Raw genomic sequence first — 18167 nt, forward strand, 5'->3', positions numbered from 1 at the left:
CCTTGGTGGGCTTCTGGGGAACAAAACGGAGGATACCTACATGCTGTGACAGAGCTAATTAACCCCTGTGCTGATGGAGGATCAGTAGTTTTACAAGAAACTGTGCCATATTAAGAGAAACTACAGTATTAAGTATTATAAAGGACCGACAACATCAATATTTAAAGATTTCTTCTTGTTATGATGATTTGTTGTAACATGCAAAGGTTTGCCATTTCCTATGAGGATCTACATGGAAAATCAAGGGATTCCTGGCTTTGTCCATTTGGGCATTTCCATTTAATAATAGCCATTAATTGTAAAATGGCAATTGGAAGTGTGCCACTGAGAATTATTACATTACATCCTTATGAAATCTAATATACATGAGGATTAATATCACATTTACATCCGGATGATTATTAATCTACATTAAACTGTAAATTTCCAAATTCCCTAACCCTAAATTTAGCTTTAATCATCTGGATTCAATCAGATTGACTGAATGGAAACTATTTGTGTGCGTGTGATGTGGAAAATCATCAAGGTTGACAGTTCAAACTATGGGTGGGAAATTTGTTCCATTATTTTATATTGCATCATAAAAGCCCATATTTCAAAATAATGTTTTCATAATAACCATGTTCAAATTCTTGGGTCCAGTGGGATTTTTATTTTAAAGAAATGATGACTCTTATTCAGCAAGGATTAACTTGATTTAAAAGTGAGAGTTAAGATTAATTTGATTTTTATTTTTTCAAACAAATGCTGTTCTCATGTACTTCTATTCATCAACGAATCCTGAAAAAAGTTTCCACAAAAATATTACGGTAAGCAGAATAACCGTTTTCAACACTAATAATAAGAAATATTTCTTGAATATCAAATCAACATTACAATGATTTTTGAATGATCATGTGACACTGAAGACTGGAGTAAAGTCTGCTGAAAATTCAGCCTTGCTATCACAGGAATACATTTAAAATACATTAAAATAGAAAACAGTTATTTTAAATTGCAATAATATTTCACAATATTGCTGTCTTTACAATATTTTTGATCTAATAAATGCAGCCTTGGTGAGCATAAGAGACTTCTTTCAAAAAAAAAAAAAAAAAACCTAACCATCCAGACACTTTTGAAACGTAGTGTACATTTAGAGCACATATGTTTGTGTCAATAAGTTAGACCCATTTAAACAAAAAAGGGTTCAGTTCTGAAATTTTGTGGGGCAGTTTCAGCGATGCAGCATCACGCTGTTCACACAGTACAAATACTGCAATCTAATTATATTGGCACTAATATTAATATATGCAGAATGTGTAAAACTGGTGAAAATCCTGAGAAAAGCTTCAGAAGACTATATTACTAAACTGAACCCAGGATCAGTGCAAATCCACAGCCACAGAAACCTCCAACACATTGAGTCCCGGCTGATGAAAGAGCTGCTACAGGCAGTCATGAGAAGACCGAGAGTGTGAACCAGCTGGTGAAGAGAGTGGAAGGCTATGTGGTTGCCATGGAGAGAGGAAGTGCTGAGCAACAGACAGGCACAGATACATCAGCTCCCATCCCCTCCCGAGGAGAGATCCGGGAAGCAAGTGAGATAAACAGTCATGGGAGAAAAAGCACAAGGGGACAGAACACTCTGTAGGGAACAGACAAACCCTTCTGGAGGTACAATGTAGATAATTCTTAGGTTCAAGTCTTCTCAGTTTGAAAATGGGTTCTGTGGAGATATTGCATAGCAAGTGTTAATGGAGATTTTGTTCATTTGAGAGACTGACCTGCCTTGCAGATCCACTCCAGGTAGCCCGTCAGCTCCCTCTCGATCTGCTGTTGTCTGCGAAGCTTCAGGAACTCCTGCCTTTTCTCCACACGCTCTCTCTCCTTTGCAAACTCCCTGTTTGGAAAAATGCACATAAACATATATCCATGAACACACTGTACTGCACAGAGGCATCAGGAGAGCCCTGCTCAATGGCACAGGTCATGTGTTTAAGAGCATGTGTGTATCTCCTAATATAGAGATGTGCCCACAAAGGCAAATGCACCCATTGATAACACCATAAGGTACGTGTTTGAAAAACAAAAGTGAATATACCAAATGCACCAAAATTAAACATTACCGAAAAAAAGGCAAGTACAAGGTGGGGCATCCACATTTGCAAGAGCTGTAGAAAGATCAATGTGTTAGAATCAATAGAAAACAACAGCTTAATGTCTACAGTTTATGCCTCACTTAAAGCTGAAGTGTGCAATTTCTACTTAATTGTTTAAATTCCTTCTCCTATCCCAATTTAATATACAGAGTCAGATAGTTAAGGCATTTCTTATATTAATTTTATAGATCTAAATTTATAGGTATAAAAAAAATTAATCATTGTTTTTAGCATCTTTAACAGCATATAGTATAAACTTGCAAAGATGCTAAGCAATATAACCATTTTAATATATACGGCTTAAAATCCCCACAAATTGTAGACATAATATCACAATATTATATATTATTATATATACTATACAATAATAATATACAGTACTGCTCAAAAGTTTGGAGACAGGAATTTTTGGAGTGTTTTCAATTGTAATATATGAAAATATATTTGAACAGTGTAGAAATCTTTACTGTCACTTTCGATCAATTTATTGCACCTTTGCTGAATGAAAGTATTCATTTCTGACACCAAAAAAATCTTACAGACCCCAATCTTTTGAGAGGTAAATATATAAAATCATGTAATATAATTATTATACACAATATAATAATAAGACATCATCATCAGTTAAAACTATGATTTTAAGAAACCCGTAGAAAACTTCCTGACCAAACCTGTTGAAAACTGCCATTCTAATTGATGATAGTAATGGTGCACTTTAGCTTTAAGGACACAAAATAGCTGAAATGACTCATGTAAAATGGTTGATTAACTTCCTCAAGAGATGGTACAGCCTCACAAGGAAACAGAGGTCAGTCCATTATTCTCAGTAATGCACAGGGCAAGACAGTTTCTCTCATCTAACCTCTCTGACTCTCACCTCAAAGTATGACAAAGCTGTGTAGTGATACCTTGATTAGATATTAAGCTCATTGATAAAAAAAAGTGATATTTACTAACAAATGGCCATGCAATGCCTGTGAGAGACATATTCATTTTCATCAGCAATACAGCTTTCCCTGTAACATGATTATGTAGGAGCACCAAGGGAAAAAATGCACTGTTTGTGCCCCCTAACAACCTGTCATCTGTTCTCACACCAATTAGAGGACAGTGTGATGATTGACCACCATTACTCTTTAACAGGTGCACAGAGTGTACAGAAAGGAGGAGAAAAAAGCTATAAAATGCAAAGAAAAGAAGAAAATGAAAGCAGGGTGGACGGAATGTGAGGGATGTGATGCTCCTGGAATTAAAAAGTTACTTCATGCTCGAGAATGTATTCGATGCAGGAAGGGAATGGGAATAGAAAAAAACGAAAGGAGAAAAAAGACAGAAATAGGATACAAAAGAGAGTAAATATTACATAAGTAAATAGAATTTTCTTGTCCTCCAATAATCTTTGTATTATTTACAACTATGAACCTTTACTACTTCTTTTTCCAGTGTGGTTAAAGGAATCCAAAATTATGGAACACAAAAGTCAATTTTAGTCCATAAAATATAAGTAAATGAGATCCAAAATCAACATGCACCCATTATTGTATGGACCAAAACATAAAATAAAAACAATTTATATATAATGTTTTGAACTATGCATTCAAGAACATGATGCTGCACTAGCATCCAGAACACACACGGTTCTTCAGCATGATTCCCATTTAACAATGAGGGGGAAATCCTCTTTTTCCCTCCCTGCATTGCAGTGGCAGTGTGATAGTGACAGTGAGTGTGTGTATGTGTGTCCATGAGTGTGTGACAGACAAGGGGGAAATTCTAAATCTGTGGCACCCTCTCTTTCTCTCTCGCTCTCTCTCTCTGACAAATATTGTGACAGCATTTTCATTTGGGTGAACCATTCCTTGATAAACCGTTAAAGAACCCCTGCTGTCACTAATTTTATCCCTTAAAACTCATCTTTGATCATCAAAATAAAATTTTTAAGGTTTAATTTTTTTCCTATCAAATTTTTTTCTTCATGCTATAATAATAAATGACTATTACTCTACAGCCTTGCTTCCTTTATTATACACAGAATCACAAGTATGCTTCACTCAATCACAGCATCTCAGACTTCCTGCCCAACTTTCACTCATTCAGCTGAAGTACTAATTGCTACACAATGGCAAGTGGAAATACAGGAATAACCAAGTTTTGTTTAAACCAGAAACTGAAGAAGAGGAAGAGGGAATTATACAGAGTCATCTACAAGTCAATGTATTTGAAAAAGTTTTTATGTATCGCTCTCTACAATGTCGGACATGTAACGGTAGCTTTTGGGCCCTATTTTAACGATCTAAATGCAAAGTGTAAAGCGTCATGGCACGAGCGCAACTGGCTCTTAAAGGGAATGGAAGATGAGACTCTGATTGATTTATTGCACGTTACGCCCAAAAAACACCCATTTAAGAGAATAGGGACAACCTATTTACACGGCGGAATTTGGCAAGCGCAAAGACAGAACACGTCTCCAAGATGAATCAGCAGACTGAAACTAGCAAACACACTTGCGCTGCACCTTGCATCGGTGTATGATAGGGTCCTTTGACTGGGCCCATCTCAGACAACTAACTTCTAAAAATCAACCGGGGCTGTTTCAAACCAACTAGGACTGTCTTTGATTTGTGCAGTTTTAATGGAAAATTCTCAGCAATGGTGTTGACTGATGAATTTGCACATGGTTTGTCTTTTAGCATATTAAAAACACCAGACAGACATGTAGTCTTTAAAATCTTGATTTTCACTGCAAGTAGTCTTTAAATATAGCCTAATCTTTATCTATTTCCATGCTGTGCATTACAATACATTGATGCCTAAATGGAAATAGGTTTGTTTTAATTTATTCAGACAAAAATAATTTTAAGATCAACAATTTCTCAGTTAACTACAGCTGAATATGTGCACCATGTCTACTCTTAAAGTAAACTGGTATAATCCCTAACAGGGCTGCTCATGCAGTCAAGGTCAAAAGGTCATCGTGGGATGAGAGAGATCAAGATGAAATGGCTATGAGTTGCCCAACTACCCACTGAGAAGATGACACAGATGCCCACCTCTTCTGGAACCCCCCACCCCGTGGCAGGCCTCTCATCTCTATATGAGGCTTCACAATGACCTTTTGTTTTGAAGGCAGCATGGTCAGACAGGTGAACTAACCTCCGGCCCCCACACACAACCTTGAGAGCCACAGCACGCACCACGCAGCATGGCAACCAGTGCATCCACTGAGGACTGAAGCTTCAAATAAGAACATTTCAAACACTCTATCAGAGTAAAAATCGGTGGGCATAGACTATTTTTTTAAATCTAGATTAATCTCACTGTTATCTTGAAATTAATCTAGATTAATTTAGATTAAAATGGGTCATTCAAATTCTTCCGAAGGCATTCAGAATATGTGTGTCACCCAAATAAAATGGACAAACAGTAAGTTTTTGAGAAGGGGTTTATCAAGCTAGGTGGTGCATTAGAAAAGGGGCTCATCTCCTGTTTCCAAAATGCATCACAATGTGCTTGAAAAAGCTGTAAACTAATTCCACATCGCACAAGGTGCAAACAACCTTACGCCTGTTTCACACATACACTTGTACCAGTGGGCCCTGTTTGAAATTGTTTAATTTGTATGTTTGTTTATTTTTATTTATTTGTGCTGTTTACACAATGTTTAAGTTTTTTTCAAGTTTGTAGGTGTCAAGGTACAGAAACCAAATAATTAAATGTAAAATAGCACTTGATAGTCTTCAATGTAAAAATGAAATATACAATCAAACCAAAATTTATTCAGACTCCTTCAACATTTCTCACATCATTACAGTTTTTCTATATATATCAAAAATGATATCTGGTGTCTGAATACTTTTTGGATTGACTGTTAAAACTACAAAGTAATTCAGTCAAGAGCAGTGAGTGATTTTCATTTTCTTGGATTAACATTAAAGCAGCCAGTCCCTAAATTAGGTGCGGTCACTTTAAGAGACGATGAACGCATCCAATATAATACACATCCCATTTTTTTCCTCAACTGTTTACTTTCACTTAAGAAATAACTGACAGTTTTTTCGAGCCTAATTTCCAAGTGTTTTGAGATGCCTTTCTCTGCGTGAGCCCTGAAAGCCAGAACACCGTGAGTACTGAATTGGGCTCTTTCACATCTTTTTGTTTGTTCAAAACTGCAATTTGTATTTGTTCGTTCAGGTGCAGGAGGGACTTCAAGGAGAACTTCGCAGAAGAGAGCTCAGTTCAGTGTCGCTGTCCGTGATAGAGGCTCCCGAACACAGCGCGCAAGTAACCAGTTAATCAGTTTAGCTTTTCCACGTCTTGTGTTTGGATGCTTTAATGTTTAAATCAACCCAACTTTGAGAATAGATTAACAGCGATTTTTTTTTTATCACCCGATAAGAGTCTCACATTAACACAGCACATAAACGCCGATAACGGTCCACCACTAATTAAATAACACACCAAATCTGATTAATTACAGGAGTGACAACTGCATTGTGCAAACAAATGTACTCATTTGCTAGTAAAAGATTCAAGCAATCTCACATCTTCTCTAGAATTTATGAAAAAATCCCAGTAATGTCTCAATTTTCAAAATCTAAAGTCTGCAATCAGATCTGCATAACAACAAACAATTCTTATTTCTTAAAAATTTTTCATTTTGAACTAACTTTAAACGTAATTTATTCCTGTAATGTCAAAGGTTAATTTTAAGCAGTCATTACTCCAGTCTTCAGTGTCACATGATCCTACAGAAATCATTTTAGTATCCTGATTCACTGCTAAAAAAAAAAAAAAAGAAAAGAAAAGAAAAAGAAAGAAAGAAAGTGTGATGAGTGGGGCGGGGCCGAGAGATGTGGGAACGAGCGAGGCCGGTAGAGTGATTGGGAATCCGCGACACCTGCGCCCCACCGCCGGTCTTGAGTCCCACAGAGGAGATGGAAGGATATAAAACTGGAGCGACGATAGTGAAGGACGAGAGAGGACCAGGCCTGGGCCATTATTTTATGTTTTGCTTTTTATTCATGCGCACCAATCGTCCGTGAGGGGCTGGTGCGCTGTTTTGTGTTTATTTGTGATTTTTAAAGTTTCATTTTGATTGTGCGCCGGTTCCCGCCTCCTTCTTCCCGATGAGTAGGACGTTTTTATTGTTACAGAAAGAAATTCTAATTATTATCAGTACATTTTTTTCAGGACTCTGAAATGATGCCAAGGATCAAGAGAAAGACTCTCACACACCTAGCTCTCCTGTCTTTCTGGGGTTACTGAGAGAGAGAGAGAGAGAGAGAGAGAGAGAGAGAGAGAGAGAGAGAGCAGCATCACCACCTGAGAATGAATCTTTGTTGACTAAAGCCTTGAAAGCAGAGATGTCAAAGGACGTTAGAGTCAACAATAAGTATTGAATGCCACACAACAGCTACACAGTCCTGAAAATCCATTCACTGAAATAGAGTGAACATTAGATAGAGGATTTCCAGGAAATCAGAAATTCAAATCCCACCAGCAGCTAGAGTTCACCATAAAGCATTCATCCAGAGACTTCCCTTTAAACTGGGGTTTGTGTGTGAGAAAGAGAATGAGGCAAATAGAGAGAGAGAGAGAGCAAGAGAGGTAAAGCATGAGGGGAAAAATAAAGATGCTTTAGTGTGAGGGTGTGATGTTTGTTTTATAGAGAATATATGAGGCTCTTGGCTCAATCACAATTGATGGAGGAAAAACGTATTTGTGACCAACACTGCACTGGTAAATCAGAGCTGCCTAATTGAACTGAGAAGCAGAGCTCCACTGCACTTAACATTGCTTCTTCTCTGGATATGCATAAGCTGTATGTGAATAGATTCCAACCTGTAGGACAGAAATTATTTTATGGGGGCTTTCAATAATTAAGGAAAGTTTATTCCAAAAGAGCCCACCTTATAGCTATAAGATGCATCCCTTGAATCATTTTAAAAGAGCACTGTTTGTTTGCTTCCCATATAAGCTTTATATGGCTACTTTATGCTTTGTATTGACTCCAAATTGTTATTATTATTATATATTTGTGGCCAAGCAAGAGCATAAATTCTAAAGGTGAATGATGAGTTAAGTGGGTTACATGAAGTTTGCATCCCTTTCAACTGAGTAAAGAGTAAAAAGAGTAAAAAGGATAGTAAAAGTAAAAAGTAAAAAGGATAATCATATAACAACACTACGACCCAGGGTTCCTTTCAACTCATGAATTGAAATTTGAATTGAACTGACCAAGTGCAAATAATAGGAAGAATATTGCAAGAAATTAAATTTAACAAAATGTTGTATGATAATATGTTCATGTGTCATTCATTCTGAAATAAATACTTTCAGGAAATAATAGGTACATTTTAAGGCACTTTTTAAGAACCCTACACAGATTTCCATAAAATTCCCATGCAGTTGGTACTAATTTGTTGGCTCTGATTTCAGACTCACCCCGACAGCACCCCCAAAACCAAGTTGAGCATGAAGAAAGAGCCGATGATGATGAGTGGGATGAAGTAGAGCCAGTTCCAGGTGTTCCCTGAGGCATCGTTGGCCTGCAATAAGAAAGAAGTAATGAGAGTAGAAACTGAGAAGAGGCAGAGGTACAGAGAGAATTATAAACATAAGAAGAACCTGGAGGAGATCAAATCTCCCTTCCCCCAACTCCCATTCCTTCGATAACACCTGTAATAATCTCTTCAACACATCACGATAACACATTTATATATATACAGCTATAATCCTGCTTATTGTCTGGATAATTGCTTCTTGGTGAGATCCCATGGTCTTCGCAAGGGTAAAAAAAGAATGTGAATCTGGTCAATCTGGTCATCGCTCTGTAAAGATGCTGACATAATTGTAATTTTTCTTTGATTCACCAGCATTTGTTTTCTTTCATTCACTATCATATACAATACTGGGCCATACACGAAGCATTTATGAGGCATGCAAAGAGAAGATTTCTCCAAGTGCCCATAAACAAATTGCCTGTAATTGTAAGAGGGTTAATGGAGAATGCGGATTCAGCACACACATAAAGACCCCCCCCCCTTACTCTCACACAGCTGTTTCTACGGCAACCGTAGAAAGGCATTGTGCCTACCTCTGTCCCTTTCTCTCTCTTGCTTTAGCTTTAAAATTGCATTTTTGACAAGAGCAGTAAAGCAGTAGAAGCCAAATCCCACTGCTGCATCTCCACTCCTCTGAGTATTACATTTATTACAGTGCTGTAGGGAATTTGTCTGACTGATTTTCTCTTAATTACAATTGATTTATTACTGCTAAAGTCTATATCGGTAACTAAGTTCATGCATCTGAATGAAAAATGACAGCACAATAGTTTTCTTTACCCAAACATTTTGTTTTAAAATGAACAGAATCTAAACCAAGTCCAGTGCAGGGTTGCCAGATATTCCCATCCTTGTGGTCTGAAAATAATTGTAATGATTAATCTTTTAAAACTAGATGAATGCCATCTGACATCAGGAAAAAAAGTAGATGGCACTGAAATGACATCTTGTCCGATGTTGTCCAGCAGTGTTGGGAATGTTACTTTAAAAAAGTAATTAGTTATAGTTACTCACTACTTGTTCCAAAAAGAGTTAGTAACTGAATTACTCTATAATAAAAGTAACTCGTTACCAGGGAAAGTAACTATTTGCGTTACTTTTTTTTTTTTTTGCAGTTTTCACAAGTCAGTTGAAATGACTAGAACAGACAGGTACATAACTTTCGATATTTATTGCACGTCAACAGACAGCAAGAGTTTTATCCAGCACTTCAAGTATTATCTTTCTATGAAAAGTGTTTTTGGCCACTAGCTTTGTAGATGCGTGTCACACATTACATGTACCAATTACATGCACGCTATTGCCTTTGACCACAATGAATTTGAAGTAGTGCTTATATCTTCACCGTGAAAATGCCAACTTTTCATCGGATTGCTCCCGACTCGCCATCTCGCCATCTCTGCTGCGAATCTCTGTGTAGCTGTTGCGCGCGCGTGTGTGTGTGTGTGTTTGGCGCCGCTGGCGCAGCCGCGTGTGCCGGCATGTGTGTAAAAACACTGGCTCTGATTGGCTACCATGAAACACATGACTCTGCCTTAGCCAAACATTTACAGATGGAGAATATACCTGTGAAATGTGTCAGTTCACAGAGGAACACACTGCATAACACATTAAAATGTGCAAGTTCCTGTCAGCACATGTATCTGTCACAGCATCTGATGGGTCAAGCCACTTTAAACTATACATGTTACCTTTATTCTACAAGTTATTCTAAAGCCCTTAATATAACGCATGTCTCATGTTCAACATCTTTTGTAAAAAACATATATCGATATATTTTACAAACTCAACATACTGCCCAGCCAACACAAATCAAAAATAAGGGATAGTTCACCCAAAAATCTCACTTTTTCTCACACATAGTAAAGGAAAAGTAGTATTATTGTAGTGTCAATAAGTGTACAACATATACGGCAACTCCAATATAGTTTCTAAAATAATATAAGTCATAAAAATGCATGTATTGGCTATTGGTCTCTGCGCACCAATGAAAGCATGCAGTTTGGAAGAGAGGAAATCATGTACAACAATATTTGAATAAGCACTGCACATAAACTACAAACACACACACAAAAAAAAAAACAAACAAAAAAAAAAATTTCTGTGAAATGTGAGCAAGATGTGGAATATATTGTGATAAATGTGGTAATCGAGTTCTCAGCAATGCACTGGGGCATGAATAAATAAAGCTCTGCTACTATTTATTGTTTTGCTGCTTACATTTATGCTGTTTTGTTGATGTGTTTGTTGACATCTTCAACTATTTGTCATGTGAAATAATCAGAACTTTCACTGTTCACTCTAAAACAATATGAAATATATCTGCAAAATGGCTAGTAGCTAATACTGTTGCTCCTCTATCCTTTACAATCTTTTCCAGACATTTATGTGGAAATAAAACAAAAATCCACGAGATTGGCCTGAAATAAATTCAGAGACAGCATATGAACACACAGGCTGTAGTCAAATCCCTGTGAGTGTGCTTCTCATCCCACTAAAGACAATTAGAGATTGCGATTCTCTAACTATGATTACACTGTCATTAATGAGACACAGCAGAGTCTAAAGGGACAAATCAATTGAGCAAAATGTTACTCTTAGTTGAGAACAACTTATTAATATTTAAGTGGCATTGTTGTTTCTATTAATGTCTATTCCTTAACATTAACATTAATTAGTGAGACAGACACAGACTGACCACATTTATCATTGTTATGCAAATGTTCACAAGGGAAACCCAGTATTTTTAGTAAGAATTTCAAGTGATTGCGCAATTTTTGCGCAAGTGCATAAAATTTGTATGTGAAGAAAAACCAAAATTATGACTTTATCCAACAATTCATCTCTGTGTCTCTCCGCATCACCGTAGCACCATTTTGGAGAATCTGAGTATGCAAGCAGCGTACGGTGGATGCAGTTTGCTTTTCCGGGGCAGCAACGGAGTGCATCAAGTGCCTTTGTGTGTTCTGGTTATTTGAGTGACGAATGTTTTATAAACAAGACCCAAGTCAACGCTGGATTTGCACATCGTTTGCTATTAAAACATGGAGCCGTCCCTGTGATAAAATACCCCATTCATGTCATTACAACTACATCAGATTTCTGTCTTTTGTTGGAAATCAGCACATAAGTGAATATATGTTAATGGCAACAACACGAAACATCAGTATTATAGCTCTGCTCACTATAAGCCTCCAGGAGCTCGGCTTTTTTCCGGAAAGAATCGGAAAGCTGTATTTTTCTTTTATAAATATGATCAAACTAAAGACTTTTTGGATATATGAAGGATGCATTACTACTCTATAGGTACTCAAGATTAACATGAAACTGTGTATGTTATGTACCCTTTAAGAACAATTTTGCCTGTATTATTGGTGTCCCTTTCAAAACTTGCTCTTGAGAGAAATGTTATGCACATTGCTCGAGGGAGCAGCCATCCAGCGGTCATTATGCTCATAATTGCAGCAGACGGTAAAACAATCTACATTCTGTCTGATGCCAAAACTACAAAACAAAATGACTAAAATTACCATAACTCCAACATTTTGGCTGATTAATAAATGCAATCTACAAAAGAAATCCACAAAGCACTAAAAAAACTAAATAAACTTCATTCCCAACCTCACAACAGATACCAGGAGATTAAGTGCAGTACAAATGAAGGGGTTTATTTTATAGGTCAATGATCTTCCAGTAAACCACAAGACCAGACAAGTCTTGACGAACTCCTTTGGATCCAAATGTGATCCATCTTTGCTTCCTGCAGATTGATCAATGGGGCTATGATACTAACAATGGCTGAGAATGCCAGGGAACATGGTGAATTTGTCCCACACAGATCACCCTGTCAGCTGAGTGACTGTACAGCGTCACATGGCCACCTGGTAGATACTGTTTAGAGTGGTTCAGAGATACTCATACAACACAATCGGACATAAATAATACAATGTCACACAAAGTCAAAGAGTGTTGGGTTAAACCAGAACAACATTACTGTGCTTGAATTCAAACTTGAAACCAGATTCACAAACATATGAAAAAAAAAGTAAAAAGTTGTTAGATAAAATATTAGTCTGTAATAAAGTGCAATAAAGGCATGCAAAATGCAATTAAAATAAAACAAAATGAATTTAATTACAAAACGTATAATGATTCATATTAGCCCGCTCATTAAGCTGTCTTGTATAATACATTTAACCATATATTAATCCATTTATTAAACTGTTTTTAAATACGAAGAAGCTCATATATTTTCCATCTTTTATTTGTTTATTTTACAGTCAGAAACTAAGCAGCAAATTTTATTCTTAAAAATATTTCATGAATCTGGTCCCTAGTCTAAAACAGTAGGGTGTGAAATTAACATAAGTGGTTATGAAATAATCAGAGAGCTCTGAAAAATGTATTGCACATTCACCAAAAATAACTTGACGTCCGAGTAGAATATTGCAGAGACATTACAACATTTCTCTGGCTACTCTTGCAAATGAGCTGTGCGCTGATTAGAGCCTATCAGACCTCTATTAGGAACCAAGGGGAAGCATATTGATCTCTGGAGAGAACCCAGAAGCTATTTATGCAATACCTGATTACCAAGCAATAACTGTTTAATGATTTGATGTTACACAAATATAAATTGATGTGATTTTTGCATTAGGAGCAAATCAAAGGTATTCTTATATTCTCTTTCATTTTCTTTCTGTACATCTCTCTCTCTCTCTCTCTCTCTCTGCTCACTGAGGTTAAAGAGCTGTCAGGGAATGTCCCTTGTGAAGATGTGAACAGGGAGATGAGATATATGGTGAGTATGCCATCAGAGCACTCCTTAGAGACTCACATCCACCTCATCTAGTCATCAATTCATCCGACAAGCACAGTCAGGCTTCTGCACAGTCAGACTGGAATACTATGCTTTCTCTCTATTTACAGCAGAGCAGCATATATTTGTGCTCACGCCTCACTAATTTTAGGCTTGTATCAGTTCACTCTTTTCCGACTGCATCCTTTTCGGAAACATGGCAAGAACAGTTCAACAGTTTTTGACTGGATAAAACGGTTCAGACAAAAATGATAATTGTCATCATTTACTCACCTTCATATTGTTCCCGAACCTGTTTGACAGTCTTTCCTCTTTTTAATGCTAAAGAAAATAAAGGAACTGTCTGAAATATCCCTTTAAATTTCAGTCTGTTCTTCAAACAATGCCAATGTATGCTTTTTGTCATACTTCAAGCTTGACATTCCACTTCCAATATGTGCAACCCCCCCCCACCCCCCCAAAAAAAAATATATAGCACATTCCCTCTTACTTTACTAAACCATCAAAAGGCAACACATAGCCCCAGTAGACCAGCCTCCTCCATTAGCTTAGTGCAGTATCATGTTGCAGCAGCCCTTAGCTAACCACAGGACCATTAGCCTCTATCCGTCTATCTCATCCCTGTCACTCCAAATCCTGCTTACCACTTCAAAGACCAGATGTCTGCTTTATCATTCAATTAAACAGATATATATACTGTCCATACCATCTGAGGACACAGCTAAATGCACACTGAGCATACAAAGCAGCTTTTGGAAAAGTACTTTTTAAAAGGATGAATAAATATATATATTAGATTAGAAACATTAGATTTTAGAGTCTCGTGCCACTATCCAGAGGTCTAATAAATGATAACACATATAGATTCCTGTCAGAGTGTGTAGATTTCATGAGTTTATGAGTTTCCAGAACCATCAGCAAGACAGCAAGAGGCTATTGAAACAGGATTTTAAAATAATGGCATGAAAATGAGACGCGCCGCCACAGCTGCTTCTTCTCTTTCTCAACATCTCAATCAAATATGTGCTACATTAGCCTTTCAAACACATTGATCTCCTATTGATATTACCTTTCTGTCAGACACACACTCACATTCTCTCTCTTCATGATGGATAGCAGTCCACTCACAAATTCTATATATCCTCCAGATCCACAGGGCTAAATTCAACACTAATAGCTTCATATGGCACTGTGATTAATCATGATATTTTTGGCCTTTGGAGAGAAAGGGAAGATACTAGGTAATTAAAAAGCCAGACATAGAGATTATTCATGCTGGTGTAAGGAAGATGAACCAGAGCCCCCTATAGATCACTGAAATGAAGTAAGCATAATTCACTGCTTAACTGACAGCACCAACTCTAAACACTGTTTACAAAAGAAACAACACCACAGATGGAGCCATCCTTTGATTAAACACTGAAATATGATATACTTACACTAATAAAACAAATGCTATAATGCTACACTTGCTAATATTGTTATGAGATACACTGCCATTCAAAAGTTTGGGATTGGTAGGATTTTTGAAAGAATTATCTTTTACTCACCAAAACTAGATTTATTTTATATAAAAAATACAGTAATATTGTAACAATTAAAAATAAACATTTCTATTTTAACATTTTAATTGTAATTTTTTTTCCATGTGATTGCAAAGCTGAATTTTTAGCATCACAAGATCCTTCAGAAATTTATCTAATTTGCCGGTTTGGTGCTGATGGAACATTTATGATTGTAGAAAACTATGATTTTTTTTTCTACTATTTTTGTGGAAACTGTGATACTTTTTAATCCAGATTCTTCGATGAACAGAAATTTCTAAAGACCAGCATTTATTTGTAACACCATGAGTCTTTACGTACTGACCCCAATCTTAAGAACGACTGTGTAAATCTGCTTTTTATTTGTTTTATCTAGAGATAAAAACAAAAAGGTTCAACTTTCTACAACTTACTCAGACAGGTCAAAAGTTTGTTTCGAAACATTTGTCACATCCAGCTCTCCAAAGTGTCGTTTTATACAAGAATAAAGGTGACAGTTACATCCTTGACTCACTGGAAGCATTTAAAAGCAGATTTTAACTGACAAAAAACAAACAAACAAAAAACATTTTCAACACACATTTTCATCTATATAACCTTTTCTCAGATCTGCTGTGCAATTATTTGAATGAGCAACCACTTTATTGTGGTATAATCAATTTCAGATTGATTATCCATCGCTAATCATCTCTTCAAAAAGCATACTAGTCATAAATGTAGTTTGGGGTGTTATGACCAAAATCTTATTTCACGCTATGAGACATTTTATTTCACAGTAACGATATATACCTCAATATAGCTATGTTTATTTCATATTTGTTGTTAAAATTAAGAAAAAGAACCAAATTACAAGCACTGCAGAACAAACTGATATGAAATAAACTTTACATTTATAACGAGAGTCATTTTTGTTTTTAATTTGTTTAACTGTAAATAGGCAATAAGCTATTAGTATTGCACTCACATTGTAAAGGATGTCGACCCATCCTTCCATAGTGATGCACTGGAAGACGGTGAGCACAGCAAACAGGATGTTGTCAAAGTTTGTTATGCCGAAGTTTGGACCGGTCCAGTACAGCCTACAAACAGTGTCGCCTTCACACATCCGGGCTGGAAGTTCCGTCCCACATGGAAAGTCAGCTGCCTGTTCCCCTTATAGAACAAAATTACTGTCAGCCGTAAATTATCACAGTGATCTTTACAGTGTATAAGTGCTTATAAACACAATAAATTGAAATTTAGCAATTTAGCTCCATTAGCATGTTAAATCTCACATACCAGTATCGTTTCTGAAGCAGGTGCGGTGAAACTTGCCCATGTAGAAGTCTAGACCAATGATGGCAAACATGAGGATAGCAAAAAAGAGCAGAAGGCCAATCTGAAGCAAAGGAACCATTGCTTTCATGATGGACTTCAGAACCACCTGGAGACCTAATCACATACAGAGAAGATACAGTATGTACTGCTATTAGTTATAAATAGTAATAACAGTCATTCAATTAGACAGCTAAATGCAAATACTAGTAAGCTGGGAAACAATTTATCAAAAACAATTTCTAAACGTATCCTCTTATTTGTTTGTTTGTAAAAAAAAAAAAAAAAAAAAATCATATAACTTACTTGGAATTCCAGACACGAGTTTGAGTGGCCGCAAGACTCTTACTGCCCTGAGTGTCCGCAAATCAAAGTCTGGCCCCACTACGGTTAGAATCCTGTTGAGAAAACACACCAATGATACAGTTTATGAGAGTTTTGATACCAAGGACTTTCAAATATGATGATTCCCTTGTGAGGAAACCCTTTTTTGCAATATAAAGGCAGCCATACATTTTAACACGTTTTTCTTTTTTTTTTTGAAGAGCTACTTTTACTGTGTGACACTGTTGAGACAATGCTTTGTTTGCACAACAATTATCAAAGGCAAAGAAAATCATTAAATATCATCTATAAAATATTTAATTTATTAATATTCACATTTAAAGTTTTCAAATTACATTCAAAATTATTGTAAATCATTTTGACTATAAATATTATATATTCAAAGCATCTTTATTTGTTACATGTACACTACTGATTAATAATATATTTTAATTAAATAAATGAATTAAATAATTTATCCAACAGGGTGCATTATACTGACCAAAAGTGACAGTAAAGACATAAAAAATGTTACAAAAGATTTCTTTTCAAATAAACAGTGCTCTTTCAATATATATGATCCTTAATAAAAAAAAAAACTAAATATGTTTCACTGTTTTCAACATCACAGTAAGAAATGCTACAATGATTTCTGGATGATTATGTGAAATGAAGACTGAAGTAATGGCTGCTGAAAAGTCAACTTTGCCAAATCTAATAAATAAATATGATTAAATCTTAAAATATATTAAAATAGAAAACATTTTATTTCAAATTGTAATAATAAATGTACAATCTTACTGTTTTTTTAACTGTTGTATTTTTTTTTACTGTAGTGCATTTTTTATGTGTAATAAATATCTTTAAATCTCTCTTATAAAAAAAAATATATATATATAAAAATATATATATAAAAAAATGATAGCTAACCATTTACTATAAAACATTTGCCATAATCAAGAGAACTAGACTTCATCAGATGTCTCACAGTCATGCATGACCATCTTCAGAACAGCTCGCAGCTGAATTGTGGAAAAAATCTTCCCCAATCTCTTGTGCGCAGCCACACAATCATAGTACTCCTGTCTGATTCTCTCATACACACAACGCTTATGACTAGTGAGAACTCGGACCATTCTACTTTTTCTCAGGCTTTCACATGGTGGACACTCTGCATTAATATATTAATAGTGTTAACTTTATCCTCAGTTCTCTTTCATTCTCTTTTATCCCACAGAAGGGTGCTCTGTTGTGGTTTTTACTAAAACACCATACAGAAGAGCCTGGCCTCACTGAGAGGGACAAGCCAGCAAATTATTGCCCAAAGCACAGCTTGGATTCGCAGCTGGTATGGGGACACAGCAACAGTTAACTAAATATGACTGGATGATGCTGAAGTCAGTGGCTTCAGATTTAAAGAAAGAGAACTCTGCTTAGAGTATATAACCTCATTTGCACTGTT

At 36.1% G+C, this 18167-nt stretch overlaps 1 protein-coding gene across 10 annotated transcripts in view; it reads right to left on the bottom strand.

Annotated features, from left to right (window-relative positions):
- Positions 1 to 18167, bottom strand: part of LOC113074180 (probable voltage-dependent N-type calcium channel subunit alpha-1B) — an 88530-nt gene that overhangs the window by 48685 nt on the left and 21678 nt on the right. For all 10 annotated transcript variants that reach the window (XM_026246996.1, XM_026246986.1, XM_026246978.1 and 7 more), the window contains exons 4-8: positions 16688 to 16779; positions 16346 to 16498; positions 16032 to 16219; positions 8586 to 8689; positions 1767 to 1882 (exon numbers count right to left, since the gene is read on the bottom strand). In XM_026246996.1, coding sequence (XP_026102781.1) covers positions 1767 to 1882; positions 8586 to 8689; positions 16032 to 16219; positions 16346 to 16498; positions 16688 to 16779 — 653 coding nt within the window. The remainder of the gene's footprint in view (positions 1 to 1766; positions 1883 to 8585; positions 8690 to 16031; positions 16220 to 16345; positions 16499 to 16687; positions 16780 to 18167) is intronic.

Source organism: Carassius auratus, chromosome 5 (assembly GCF_003368295.1).
Source record: "Carassius auratus strain Wakin chromosome 5, ASM336829v1, whole genome shotgun sequence".
Lineage (NCBI taxonomy): Eukaryota > Metazoa > Chordata > Actinopteri > Cypriniformes > Cyprinidae > Carassius > Carassius auratus.